The sequence below is a fragment of the Pseudomyrmex gracilis genome, unplaced genomic scaffold, assembly GCF_002006095.1.
Source record: "Pseudomyrmex gracilis isolate BER0280 unplaced genomic scaffold, ASM200609v1 scaffold_7, whole genome shotgun sequence".
Taxonomy (NCBI): Eukaryota; Metazoa; Arthropoda; class Insecta; order Hymenoptera; family Formicidae; genus Pseudomyrmex; species Pseudomyrmex gracilis.
The window spans coordinates 593,672-607,946 of NW_018020591.1; the positions used below are offsets into that span (position 1 = coordinate 593,672).

At 43.2% G+C, this 14,275-nt stretch overlaps 1 protein-coding gene across 3 annotated transcripts in view; it reads right to left on the bottom strand.

The window, feature by feature from the left end:
* LOC109859330 (sestrin homolog) overlaps window positions 1–14,275 on the bottom strand; it is a 171,636-nt gene that overhangs the window by 142,210 nt on the left and 15,151 nt on the right. For 2 of the 3 annotated variants that reach the window (XM_020437504.1, XM_020437488.1), the window contains exons 2-3: window positions 4,920–5,479; window positions 2,686–3,787 (exon numbers count right to left, since the gene is read on the bottom strand). In XM_020437504.1, coding sequence (XP_020293093.1) covers window positions 2,686–3,787; window positions 4,920–5,164 — 1,347 coding nt within the window. In that variant the 5' untranslated portion in view covers window positions 5,165–5,479. Of the gene's footprint in view, window positions 1–2,685; window positions 3,788–4,919; window positions 5,480–6,272; window positions 6,585–14,275 lie in introns of all 3 variants that reach the window. The other variant, XM_020437496.1, reaches the window with a different exon arrangement.

Genomic DNA, 14,275 nt, shown 5'->3' on the forward strand with positions numbered 1-14,275 from the left:
GTGATTGTATTGATTAAAGGTGTTTCTCTCGAATGGCAATCCGTCTTTTTTTTTTTTTTTTTTTTTTTTCCGACGCGAAAGAGACGCGGACCAATTCGCCGCGATCTTCGCGAAAAGATTAACCGCTGCCGTAATAAGATTAATGACCGTCGTAGAATTCAGAAGGAAAAAGAAAAACGACTTCGACGATCGGCCAAAGTAGCTTTAACGCGCGAACTACCTAGGTATAGAGGAGGTTATTTTTAGATTGCAGTTCAAACGCCTCCCCAAATAGCCAGTCAAAACAAGTCCATTAATATAGCCGTCGGTTATACTCTCTTCTCTCTATCCGGTTTATCTTTTATGCATAAGAATATCTTTTCACTGAATTATATTCCCACGCACTCAATTTTCCGAGAGGGGGAGCAGAGCTCGTTTCGTTTTTCATTATCGTCCAAAACTCGAACCGAGTCTGTTTACAAATTTGCAAGACACCACGGGAGTACTAATAATAATAATAATAATAATAATAATAATAATAACGACAACAACTTCAATTATAATCAAAAAAACAAATTGACCCAACAGCCGTGTATACACATTTCTTGTTCTTATTAATTTATTTCTGTGTATATAAACTTTCGAAGACCTTTGGAAACACCGCAATGTTTTGACGCTCGTTGTTGTTATTTGATTCTGACCGTTGACACGCGGTTACAAATGTTCGAATTGATATGTAAGGTGTGCAAAGTTCACTTTCACACAATTTTTCGTTATTATTATTTTGATACAAATCTTTTGTAACAGTTACGGTGACACGTGAATTATTAAAAACTTTTATCTTTCTTTTTGAACAAAATAAAAAAAAGAGGATCTAGCGGTACTGTAAAAGTTTTAACAGCGACCGCTACGGAGGATTGCGCAAAACGCGCGAAATTTCTGCCGCGAGATTTTGCAACGTGAATCTTGGTAGTAGTTTATTTATTAGAAGGGCCATAAAGCAGCGGCGCATTAAGAACGGAGATACAAAGTCGCGGTAGCGTAAGAATCGCGCTCGGGCAGTTACTCTTCGTAAAGAACTTGGATAAATTGCCGCAAAGCTGGAGAGATAAAGCTTGAAATATTCTGGACAATCTCAATTCCGCCGCGGCGGAATGTGTACAGCGCGCGTCTCAGAATTATTGCACTCTCATCCCCCTCTGTCCCCCTCCCCCCCCGCCTCGTCTGGTCACACGCGGGCACCGCGAAAAATTTTGGAAGAAAATAAAAGATTGCGCCAAAAATTGCGCGATTCAATGACGATCCTCGGATTTAATTTCGAATTTTAGCGGAAATTTTATTTTAGTCGCAATCAAATTCAATCGCGCTCAACTTTGTTGTTATGTACTTTAATACTTGTTTCATAATTCACAGAGATTAGACAACAATCTTGTTTATTTTTTTTATGACAAAAACCACGTACTTTGACATCAGAAAATTAAAACCGGCTTACAACTAGCAGATAGTTAAAAGTCAATTTTATTTAACACACTTGAAGATTTACAAATGGATTTTGTATTCAATTTTAATTTTTTTGTTTTGAATTTCATAGGAAAATAAAATAGATAATTTAAAAATATTGAAGACATTAGTTATCGCACATCCTTAGAATATTTTGTTTTTAATTAAAATCAATTCGAATTTCTAATTAGTGTATTTATATACACTATAAGTTAAAAAATAAGCAATTTACACGTTTAAAAGTTTTATATCTGCGCGTATACATTCAGCACATTGGCTAGTATTGACCTTTAATATATCTGCTAGTTGTGAACTTTCGCGAGGTTAAAATTTGTTAAAACGAATTAATTCGCCGAGCGAGATAAACATTTCTGAAACATTCCGCATATTGGCGTGTGCCTCTCCGTATTTGCCAACTACATAATGTTTTCAACTCCGCGTCCCGCGTTGCCCGATAAACTTGATGCACGTTCGCGGAATATTTGGACGAATGCAAAACTTGCGAGCGGCGGTGGCGTTGCGAAAGAATTTTCGACCGAATTGTGTTTTGCGAGAGAGTGTGAAGTTCGCGTTAACATCTGTTCTCCCTCGAGATTTCGCGAGCGAGAGAACTTTAACGCGACCGCATCTAGGCTATTCCGTTATCTCTCTCTCGCATCGGTCGTTTCGCCAGGATTTTTTTTTTTTTCTTCCGGAATGTCGAAATGTCTCTTGCGCACGTCTCTCTCTCTCTCTCTCTCTCTCTCTCTCTCTGACTCAACAAACAGCACACAGTGCGATATTTAATTCTCGTTCACAAGAACAGATAACCACGGACAACAACGCGCTGATAAGAGGTTTTTTCTTTCCTTTTTTTTATTCGCAACTTCCTTTGCCACACCTCTTGACGGACGGGAACGAGATTTCTTTTGTCTCCGCGCGCGTCAGTTAATTAATTGATTATTTTCACAATTAGAAAGAAAGAGATTAAATTGGTTCGTTATAAAAGAGAGAAACAAATTATGAAAAATAATGAAGCTAAAAACGATCGCGCGCGATGACGTCAACTATTTTTATCTCTGAATTCTGAGTTTATATAGATACAGTCACCAAACGGACGTTATAACGCAGATTTTATTTAAACTCGCGAACGATATTATTTATTCAGTCTGGCCTGAACCCAAAAGAGATTTCTCGAAACAAATTGAACGAGAGTGTTTCGCTTACCTTGACCATCTGGAGAATCTCCGCGCACTTGATCCTCACGTTCTGGAAAGGACAGTTGACGCTGAGCCTGAGAATAACCGGCAGATGCAACGTCACCAGGCTGAGATACTTGTTGGCCTGCGCCTGTCTCGGTCCGTCCAGCGCGTTGCCCAGATTCAACATCCTGCCGACGTCGCCGGGCGTGACTTCCGGACTTTCGAGTACTCTGCCGCTTTTCGCAGACACGTCCTCGTCTTGAGAGAGCGGCCTTTTGATCTGACCGGCGCTGAACTTTCTTTCGTCGTTCTTGCGCAGATAATCCTGCTGCGTCCGACGACCGTCTTCCGACGCGTCCTCGTAGACCGCCGTAGACTCGCGACTCTCCAAATTCATGTCCTGGCCATAGGGAGACGTTTCGTTCTCGTTCTCGAAGCCGTCAAGAGTGTTGAAGACAACCCCGTCGCTACGCGCAGCTTCGCTCTCGTTGAAGGACACGTCGTCGTCGGCGGCGCCGTCGTAATATCGGCGTTGCTCGTGCGTCAGCAGGTCGCCGCCGGCGATCTTGGCTCGGCGATTCAGATTTCGGCAGTCGTAGGACGCGAGACCGCTCAAGTTGTCGTCGAACTTTGGACTTTTACCGTACACACGGGTGTCCGCGTCGATCTCGTCATCCTCCAACTGTTTCTGCTTGGCGCCTTTCACCTTCACGTAATTGTTCTTCGTCCTGCCGGCGCAGTACTCGTCGCTGGTCGACCTGTCGCTCGAGGACGAGCCGGGATGATACTTCCGCTCGCTGTCGCAGCTCGAGCCGAAGCGCGGGCACCTACCCTCCGTCGTCCTCTTACTGCCCTCATCCGAAGACGTCGAGTGGCCGGACCTGCAGCTCTCGACGCCGTCGCTGCTGACGTAACGTTCGCGGAATCGCCTCTCGTTCAGGAGCCGACCGTCCACGCAGTCGAACGAGCACTCGGAATTGTTCTCATCTAGAAACAGCGCCGAACTGTTGTCGTTGACGCTCTGCGGGAAGAAGCCTTCCGTTCGGAACGTGTCCTGTATCAGCTGGTGCTGATTAACGTTCCTCGGCGACGACCTCGTCGGCGATCGTTCCACGCTCATGTCGTATCTTCGCCCAACAAACACGAATTATCGATTAATGGTCGATAACGGGTTTGTCAATTTTCGCGAAAACGTTTAACTTTTCACCGAGACACGTGTAAACAGCAGCAATTATTTACGTGTAACGGCCTCGTCATAAATATATAAACATTACTTCGAAGAAAAATTCGGTAATCGCGGCTTTATATTTTCACGAAAATAAAAAAAACAACTCTTGTATCAATCGATGCACCACCGCGCGTGTGATACAAACTTGTCGAAACACAATGACTGCTATTTATTTCTTTTCTCACCGCGAACTCACCGCGATTTTCTCTCAACGTATCTCTAATTTTTATCTTCTTCTCAATTACATATCGACAATAACAAAAAAAAAAAAACTTATCTGAGGCTTTTTGGTGAACGTGGAAACTAAAAATCGTTTCTCGCTCGCTAAAACGATTAAATGTAATTTCGCTCCCACATTTATTATTAATCCCCATAACGTGCGCAATTTTAATGAACCGCTCGTGATTATTTAAGTAACGCATATTCGCGTCGGGAGTTTTAACGTGTGTGTGTTTGCGTGACTCGGCGCTGATATTAAATCCCCGCGAACCAATAATTTGAGCGGGAGAAGCACGGAACGAAATGTTTGCGTCGATTAAATACGTCTGCTCGAATCGGCATTATGATACACGATACGAGATTATTTTAGGAAATATATTTAGTTACACGGGGGATGCGCCCGCATACATTATTTGTTATTTCATAATCGTTAATTGATCAATTCGTTAATTAATGACTCGGCTAATGGATATCCGACGCAAACAAGGTTATATTCAATAAATTATAATTTTAACATTCCCTACGCGGTGCGCGCTCGTATATTTATTTAACCAAGGGGATAAAATGGCATGATAAAATGTATCACGCAATATTAGTTAACGGCCACAAAGTAGGTTAATATATAGATAACTGCAAAGCGGCGTGTGTTTTATTTCCGCGGATTTTACTTGCTCGATTTCGATTGATTTCATCCCGATCAAAAACACCGCGCTCACAAATGTCAACAAAATGCATTTTGTCGTATTAAAATTTTTTTTTTTTTTTTTTGTTTTTGTTTTTTTTACAGATAAAATGTGCTTTTAAAAATTCACCTTCCGTCTTGACTGGAGAGTTTCCCGGTCTTGATATCCTCGACGTCGGCGTTGTCCTCCCAGTGACTTGGACTACCGACGCCGCCCAGCCATCCCTCGACGGTGTTTCTGGCCGCAGCCAGGGCGATGTTCCTGGCCGCCTCGTCCCTGGCGCAGAGCGGCGCCAGGAATCTACTGACGAGCTCGACTTCGTCGCCCTTGGTGGAGGCGCCGCTGCCCGACGAATTGTTCGGCTCTCGGTACATATCCTACTTCCTGTATCGCCGCGCACGTTGTTTTCCTTCCGTCCGATCCTACCCAGGATCCTTCCTCCCGTGTTTTCTTCGTCTCTCTCTCTCTCTCTCTCTCTCGCTCTCTCTCCACGGAGCAATCGCACGGAGTATCGAGACGCTCGCGCGCTCGGCTCGATTCCCAGGATAAACAGTGCGCGATGGACCGAGGGAATATCTCTATTTTTCTTCTTTCCAATTCCCCTTCTTCGCGGGAAGACGACGACACCTTCGTCGCTTCTTTCCCGATCTTCTTTCGTCGCGAAGAGAATCCGCGAACTATTGCCGGCGCTGTAAGAAAAAGTACAACCGCTCGTTTTTTTGTCGTCGACAAATTTCGTGCCCTTTATTCTTTTCGGAAAACAAATTTTGCAACGCGAATTTATTTTATTTCGTTACTTCTTTTTTTTCTTTTTTTTTTTTTTTACAACTTTACAATCGTACATCCAAGCGTGTTGCTTCGCAAATCGCACCGAATTTTTCCTCTCTATTTCCCTCGCGCCTACGAGAAACAAAACCGATAATCTTTCTCGATCGAATGCGTTTTCGTCGAATCGATCATCCGCGGTTCGATCGATTGTTCGCCGGCCGTGATTAAACGGCACTCCCGGCGTTCCTGTTTTTTTTTTTTTTTTTCTTTCCCAAAGGCTCTGTAGTTCCTCTCCCCCAGCGCAGAGGCGAGGAAAGAAAGAGGACGACGGGGAGGAGGCGGAGGGGAGAAAGAAAAAAAGAGGGAAGGCGGCGCGCGAGAGTAGATCGCTGGTGCGCGCGCGCTATCCACGCGGTAATTACGCTCGTTTCGTCGCGTTTCGCCGTGAGAGAATCGGTCGTAAAACTTGTTTCTCTAGGAGGATTTTACCGGAGCTCTCTGTGCCCCGCACTTCGGGGGGATATACACGTTTTCAGGGCGATAGAAAGTAGGCAGAAGGCGTCGGCCGCGCCGTCGGTCGAGGCGATCTATCGAGATGCGAGTTCGACAAGGAGAGAGCGGGTGTAGAGGGAGGGAGGGGGGGGGGAGAAGTAGGAGAGGAATCTTTAACGAACGCGGAGGGAACCGATCGATCGGCAGAACGCTTTAACTTACTCGGATCCGATCGATCACCGTCGCCCTTTCCTCTTCTTTCTTCTTCTTTTTCCCCTCGGCTATTTTTCTCTCGTTTCTCTTTATCTTTCCCGCGGTTTCTATCACACGACTTTCTCTCTATCTCGCGTGTCAACGTTAACCAGCGCAATCACCGATCTCGACTCGCGTTGTTTTTTTCTTTTTTTTTTTTTTTTTACATCGTTACCGGTTTTTCACCGAATTTTCCGCGTGTGTGCGCGCGCGCGTGTACGAAAATTCGCGCGCGTGATCTACTCCACACGAGCCCTTTCGATCTAGTATTCCGCGAAGTACCTGAAAACAGAAGAAGAAAGAAGGATTGAAATAAATTACGGAAAATGCATTTTAAAATACTTTGTACGCAGGAAAGATAAAAAAAAAAAAAACGCGTTTTCTTCATAGAAATCATTTTCTCTTTTTTTTCTCTCTCTCTCTCTCTTCGCTACCGCGGCAGATTCTTTCCTTCCATAAAATGGATGTAATAGCGTAAAACTCGGAAAGTACCGTGGCATTAAGGCGAAATGATCGACATCGATCAGGAAAGGAGGAAATGAAACTACGCGCGAGCAAAACGACAGATTATGACGTGGCGCGAAAGAGAGCGCTACATTTCGCCGCGAGTGATTTTATCGTATTGAACTTCAATCTCCGCCGCCACCTAACGCGCGCCTCCCTTCCCCTCCCCCCCCCGCCCCGCATCGATCGATCTTTTTACACTCCGGTTCTTAAAGCCAGATAAATGCAATAATACGTTATAGCGGACATGTGTGTGAGAAGCCACTTTTAAATAGGGAAACACTTTTCGCGCGCGTCAATAATCGACGGATTATCGTTCGGTCGTTACGGGGCGCGTTACGCAACGGGTCGGAGTTCGCAGCTTCTTTCGAACCTTCGAGAAGTAGGAAATCACGGTGCGATACATCACGTTGTACAATTCCTCGAATCCTTCGCAATCCGATTAAATTGTGGATTAATTTCGTCACCGATTTAATTTACAGTGTGCAGAAGCACGAGGAATTGTCGAAACAAATTACGTAATACGCTCCATTCTACACACAAACGTACACACACACACACACACACAAAATGTGCATTGAAATCTAAAGAAAGTAACAAGCTACTTTCCGTTAACGGTGCTTTTTGTTAACGTTACGGACTTGTAAACTCTGTTCTCTGCTTAGGATATTGCTGACTAACGTTCGACGATTCAGAACAATCAGCTGGAGTTTGTTTGTACGTAACAGACAGAGGGAAGCTGCGTCCTAAGTCTCTCGTGTATCGGGTGTGAATAATCCTCCAAGTCGTGATGAAAGTCAAAGATAAGGGTATTATTAATTAATTGCCGCGGTTTGCCAATAAATTGCGTGATTAATCAATATTACGGTGCTCTCGCAACGTATCGTGGGGTGGTCCGCGATTTGATTGATCGATTGTCGTGGGAGAGAAAGAGAGAGAGAGAGAGAGGGAAAGAGAGAGAAGAAAGAGAGAGAGAGAGACCCCTGGGTCAAGGTTCCGAGGTCAGGAAATAAGAAAGGTCACGTCAGGGTAGCAATTTATCGGAGGATCACGAGAAGCTGAAATATTGAGGCGAATAAAGAAGGATGCAACTTTCACTGTAGAAAAAGAGAATCAATATACGCGACAACAATGTATCAGCGAGTCAGCGCAATATTAATAATGCGAGAGAGAGAGGAGAGGGGGAGAAAAGAGAGAAAGAAAAAAAAAAGATATAAAAGATACATATTTATGTAAAAGATATATTGTTAATAAGTAAAACCGCAAAAGAGCGAGGAAGAAATTCAATTTCAGGAGAGTCTCACGACACGCGATTACGTAAACTTACGTATATAACCTGTGTACGCGCGTTTATTTCATATATACGCGCATTTTCTTATTGCGTAAGCGCGTTGTGGAAAAGGACTCCGAGACGAGTTATAAAAACGCCTCGACGCGCGTTTTTCCACCGTGTATTTTTACGGAGAGAGAAAACGGTTTTTGCGAAACGCGCCTGTATAAATTCAGTCTCTCTCTCTCTCTGTCTCTCTCTCTCTCTCTGTCTCTCTCTCTCTCTCTCACACACACACACACACACATATGAAACTCGAACGAAAACTCGCTCTCGTTTCAAAGTTCCGTTTTAGTTTTTTATTTTTTATTTTTTTTTTATTTTTTTATTTTTTTTATTTTTTTAATTATATTGCACCGGTAATTGATTCAACGAGAGTTCATTATCGAATCAATATAAACAGACCGGCGATGCGTTACGGTTACGGTCATGCGATAATACGACCGGATGACGGAGTGTGTTTCAAAAGTTTCGCCTATATATCACACTTGTGTGATTTATGCGAGCCCACTGCAGGAATGATTAATGGCGATATCGCAGTAACACTTAGGCCAAAAGTGTAACTCTATACACAGTAACAGTTTGCATTTAGGTTTTTTGATATTAGCGCTGCACTTTTGCCGACCGCTTGATTATACCTTTATCAACAACGCTTGATTATATACCTTCCTTGGTACTGTAATATCGCGAACGGGAATCACAAGACTTTCGCGACAAATGTACGGTGCAAGGCTATGATTTCCGGATACACGTGAAATAATACAATTTGTTACAAACGAAGGAACTGCAAGTTTCTGATTTCTAATTAATTGTAAGAGTTTTAATTACATTACAAGTTAATTGCAAGTTTATACTAAAACTTAAGCAATAATTGTAGTTTTTTACTTGCAATAAATTGTAAGTTTGAAATTTTCAATAATTGCAAAGTTAAATTAAATACTTGCAATAATTTTAAAACTACTAAATTATAAAAAAAAAACTAATTAATTTATACGTATATCGCACGAGAGACGCGCAAAAGAACGAAGAATTTTATACACACAAATGCCGGATATATATTAATACCTTTTGCTAGACCATGAGCAAAAACAAAGAGAGAGAGAGAGAGAGAGATTAAGAAGTCTCGAAGTTGTTATTGATTTTTGAAGACGACTTAATTCCATTTAATCTATTTATCGACTTAAGTGAAGTGCACAAAGCCGTACATACGGTTGAGCTTCGGAAGCACGTTTTTAAACGATTATGAAAAAATATGCGCGCGCAATTTGTAATAAAATACGGAACGATTTAATTGACACCACCGACACAACTTCGTATAATCAAGGAAATGATCGAACAAGGTAATACTCAGAACCAGTTCGGCCACCTTTGGCCACCTCTGCTTTAATCATAATAATATTCGCGCGAGTTGTAATTTTGGCGCGGCGTATAAAAAGCAATTTCAGAGAACAAGAGAGAGAGAGAGAACGCGTAATAATATCACCTTCGTAGAAGAGTTTTACAAAAAACCTGCAAGAAATGATAATAATAAATAAGTGAATTTTTCGTCGCGCGTTTTTCTGAAAACGGCGGAGAACGACTTAATCGTTTTTTCTTTTCTTTTTTTTCAGTCGTACCGCGCCGAGTGAATAACAAGCGCATTTGTTTGCCGGATACGCGTCGTCGGTTGGTTCGCGAAAATTAACAGGAAGCTCCAACCAAAAGGGGTGGACGGGACGGCGTGTTCAACGTGTAATGTTAGTAGGTAGCGCAAAACCGCAGACATGATCTCGCTCGGCGAGTAAAGTGAACGTTATAATGCGATATTTAATGAAAACCTTTTACGGAAAACTGAGAAAGAGAGAGAGAAAGAGAGACGCGCGCGTATATGCTCGATATTTTCACTTAAACGCACTCTAATTTGCCTCTCGGACGAAAGCCGAGCTCCTAGGTCTCGGACACAGAGAGTCCGTGTGTGTTTACTATGTTATTGCGTGACTTCCATTCAGTTTCACGGGAAATAATCCTAAATAATCCTCTCTTGACTTTGGTCCACATATCTCTCTCCGTCTTTTTCTCTCTTTCTTTTTCTTTCTCTCTCTCTCTCTCTCTTGTCGTTGCGCGCGCGCGCGCGCGCGACCTCTCTTCTCTTTTACCTCTCTCGTCTTCCCGTCTTTTTGGCTCGGTTCCCCGATCTCCGTGGCGATCTAAATATTTATAAACGTCCAGAAGCCTAAACCCTTCCACTACCTCCTCCTCGTATGGGGCGCGTATGAATTATTAATGCCACGGACCGTCGTCGAGCTACCGGCGTGTTCGCGTCGCGCCGTGCATTCGCGATATATATACCGGTACATACTTTGTCTTTCAGTGATATAAGGATGGTCAGGGCGGCGAACGACGCGCGAGAAGAACGACGACGTGCGAGGCGATAAAGTGATCGCGCGCGCGCGCGCTCTGCTCGATTCGCTTTAAGCGAATTACACGCGAAACGAAACAGAAGCGGATTAACGCGCTGGAATAATATATCGCGTCGTAATTTCGCGCGCGATATTTATTTCGCGCACGGCCCAAAGAGCGCGTGTTTTACGACTCGATCGATCGTCGCGATCCAACACAACACAACGCGCGCGCGCACGCACACGCACACGCGTTCGGACAAAATTGTCTCTTCGGTAATGACCGCTTGTTTACGAGCCGGACGCAATGCTCACGTCACAGATGTGGGATTAACCTGAATGATGAGCAGCACGTAGTTAGTACAGAAATGAAACGGAGGTTTTTCTTTTCTCTTTTTTTTTCTTCTCCGCTGTATAATTTCACGAGTCGTCGCGCTTTTTTTCTTGATCGACGTGAAACATGGTCTTCGCATCGAGAACCAGAATCGATTTCGTTTCGGAAAATTTCGTATCTAAATCATATATGCGCAAGAACTCGATACGTCATACGATTTTTTTATTGTTTCTTCTCGTGCTCTTTCTTCCTCGCTTTTGAATTATGTATTGCGACATTTGTCACGGTCGTCGTCGTCGTCGTCGTCGTCGTCGTCGTCGTCGTCGTCGTCGAAATTTCAAAAATCCGCAGAACACATCCGAAATCGCGGCTACTTTTCGCGCAACGTTCCTCGCAAAGAAAAAAAAGCGTCCAGTCAGCGCGTTTGACAACTCGACGTACAACAAAACAAAAAAAATGATCCACGTGAAAACGGATCATCATCGGAATTATATTTTCGAACTAGCGTGTTCTGGGAGGGGAGGGGGAAGGGTCGCCTGGCACCAACATGCACAGAATGCTAAGAACGCAAAGAAAGGCAGTGCCTGATACGATGGCGTGTCATCTGCAATCCATGCACAATCATTTGTTTCTTTTTTTCTTCTTTTTTTTTTTCGACGACACTTACACATCATGCTAATGCGAAAGCATAACTATACTGCTTGTTTCTCGAAATAAGAGTTTCCCGTAGAGAAAGTACTTGACTCTGATATACCGAGTATATCATAAGCACAGTGATTGCGCACGATTGCGCGTGCACATCTTCGAAATTCATCTGATAATGCCAACACGCGACAAAGCAAATATGACCGTGGCCGGGCCTTATCGGAGGAGGACGCGAGATCGATCGCACGACGATAAACACGCAGTGTGTGCGATAAGCGGGAAAAAAAAAAAAACAAAAAAGAGCTCGCGCGATCATAACGACGCGGTGCTTCCCGCGATGGCGGTTAGCGCGCACAAGAATCGCAAAAGCGCCGTCACCGTCGAGTCGGGGGGGGGGCGCTCTTTTACGGGCTCGTGACACGCAAGAAAATACCGATAACATTCGACGATTCGGAAGAATAGCGAAAAAGCACCTTGCTCCGGCAAAAGCGCCCACCGAGCTTTTTTTTCTCGTCGCGCGGGGGATCTCCGGTAATTTTATGGTTGCCCGGTTTCGCACACACGGCGGTATCTAAGAAAAAAAAAAAAACCGAAAGGGTTCTCCTGGCTAAAAGGGAACTTTAGTACCCGCGTTCCGTGCGCGAAGTTTCTCTTCGGAGGAAATTTTTTTCAAGTAGAAACAATTACACTATATATATATATATGTATATATTTCGCACACAAAACGCTTCGAATCGCAAGTGAGAAGCCTGTGAGAAAATCGTACGTTCCCGGACAATTCGACGCACGTGAAAAACAAAAATTATGAAAACAAAAAAAAAATCTATCATCGAAATTAAGGGAATAGAAAATTTTCGAAGTTCCGAAGAATTAATTGCGCGGGAATAATCCGCGCTTCGCGGATTAATGAGATAGTATCCGAAAACGACGCGCGTAAATAGATGACACATTTGTTCTTCCGAAGGAGAGACGAGACTTGTCGGCGACAATGTGATACTACTGTCGTCGTATCTGCGCGTCGTTTCGGATACTTATCAATCGCTCCTCGTACACACAAGCGTTTCGAATGTCAATGAGTTTTGTCGCGAGGCAAGAAATTCGATCATCATCCGAAACGTTTGTCGATCCGCACGATTCGGCGAGACGATGACCCATCTTCATGAATGCAACATTAATTCCGAACGCTCGCGAACGGCATAATAAGAGAGACGGTGATATAAACGCACACAAAGGCGTGATGCATCGCGGGTGCAAGAAATGAGCGCGTCATTATTGTAATGTCTCTTTTGTTTCCGTAAAATGAAGATGATTTTCTCCATCCATCTATCTATCTATCTCTCTTTGCAACGAGATTTTCCCCAATTTGACGCAATTGTATCACAATACCGTTATACCTAATCGTCATTGATTATTCCGCGAGAGTCCTTCGGACGCGCGCGTACGCACGAAGACGTTGACCGATCCAAACGTACCCTAAATGCAACGTTGATTCTGTTATGCCGGTCGAACGTTAGCGGCATAACAAGTGAGAGACAGATAATAGTATTACGCGCGGCGAGGAGAGACGAGACGGAAACGAGGCTACCTCCTCGGCCAGAAGGCCGAGATAGATGCGCGTGATAGAAGGCGGAATACGATCTTGATGGCCAAGGAGAAATCTCGCGGCGTGATCTCGAACCAAGCGGCGTAATGCGTCTTCGTCGAGGCGAGCGAAAAGAGTATATATGCGGTATTAAATTATTAGATATGTAAGACACACAGACCCGTGACCGCAGTGTGTAAATGTGTGCGTGCGTGCGTGCGCGCGCACGCGCGTGTGTACAACGAGCAATAGTTTAGAAAACGTATATACGCACGGATATATAAAATATCTTTTCAGTATGGAATTAGAAGCGTGTAATCTCGCGTTCCACATAGTTTTACCGTGCACTGTGTTTTTACAAAAAAAAAAAAAAAAAAAAAAAAAAAAAAAAAAAAAAAAAAAAAAAAAAAAAAGAGAGCAAAACTATCTTATTCTTATATTTGAAAATAAAACGAGCAACCACAGGTAACTTTCTAGTTTTATTGTAGGACGTAAAATTATTATTATTATTATTAGAAAGCGAAATACTAATTAAAATAATAATAATAATTTTGCGAAACGAACGCTTTTGAAATTACGGTGTTTCAATCAGATGCAAACGAGTGTTGATTGTTCTCGTCAGAACCTTCGAGAGAAGTGCTTGCTTGCATCATCGCGCGCATCGGTCGGAAAGAACATGGTTGTTATTGCCGGTGGCATTCGATGTGTGTATGTGTGTGTGTGTGTGTATATATAAATATATATATATATATATATATATATATATATATATATGTATATATAGCCTTATGTATATATGAATATCATCAGTAATGCGAAACCGTAGGTATAGCTTAAAGATTAAAAACCAAACAAGGTCCCTTCCACAACCGGTGCCTTCATGGCTACTGAACACGGACAACTCGAGATTGTTGCGGAGTGGAACGGGTCATTTTAAACGGCACAAATCCAGGTCGATATCTTATTAATGGTGCGAAGAAAAACCAATGAGAAATGTCGAGCCAGAAAAAACATGTTATAATACGCGACGTCACGTACGTTCCTCAAAGTAAAAAACTTCTCACAAACCCCTCTCTTTCTCTCTCTCTCTCGCTCCAAATAAAAAAATACAATAAACTACGTGGATTTTTATTCGGAAGCTGAATGCAATGAGATATTTTTTTTGCAAAATGCTACATGAAACCGATGTATTTTATTACC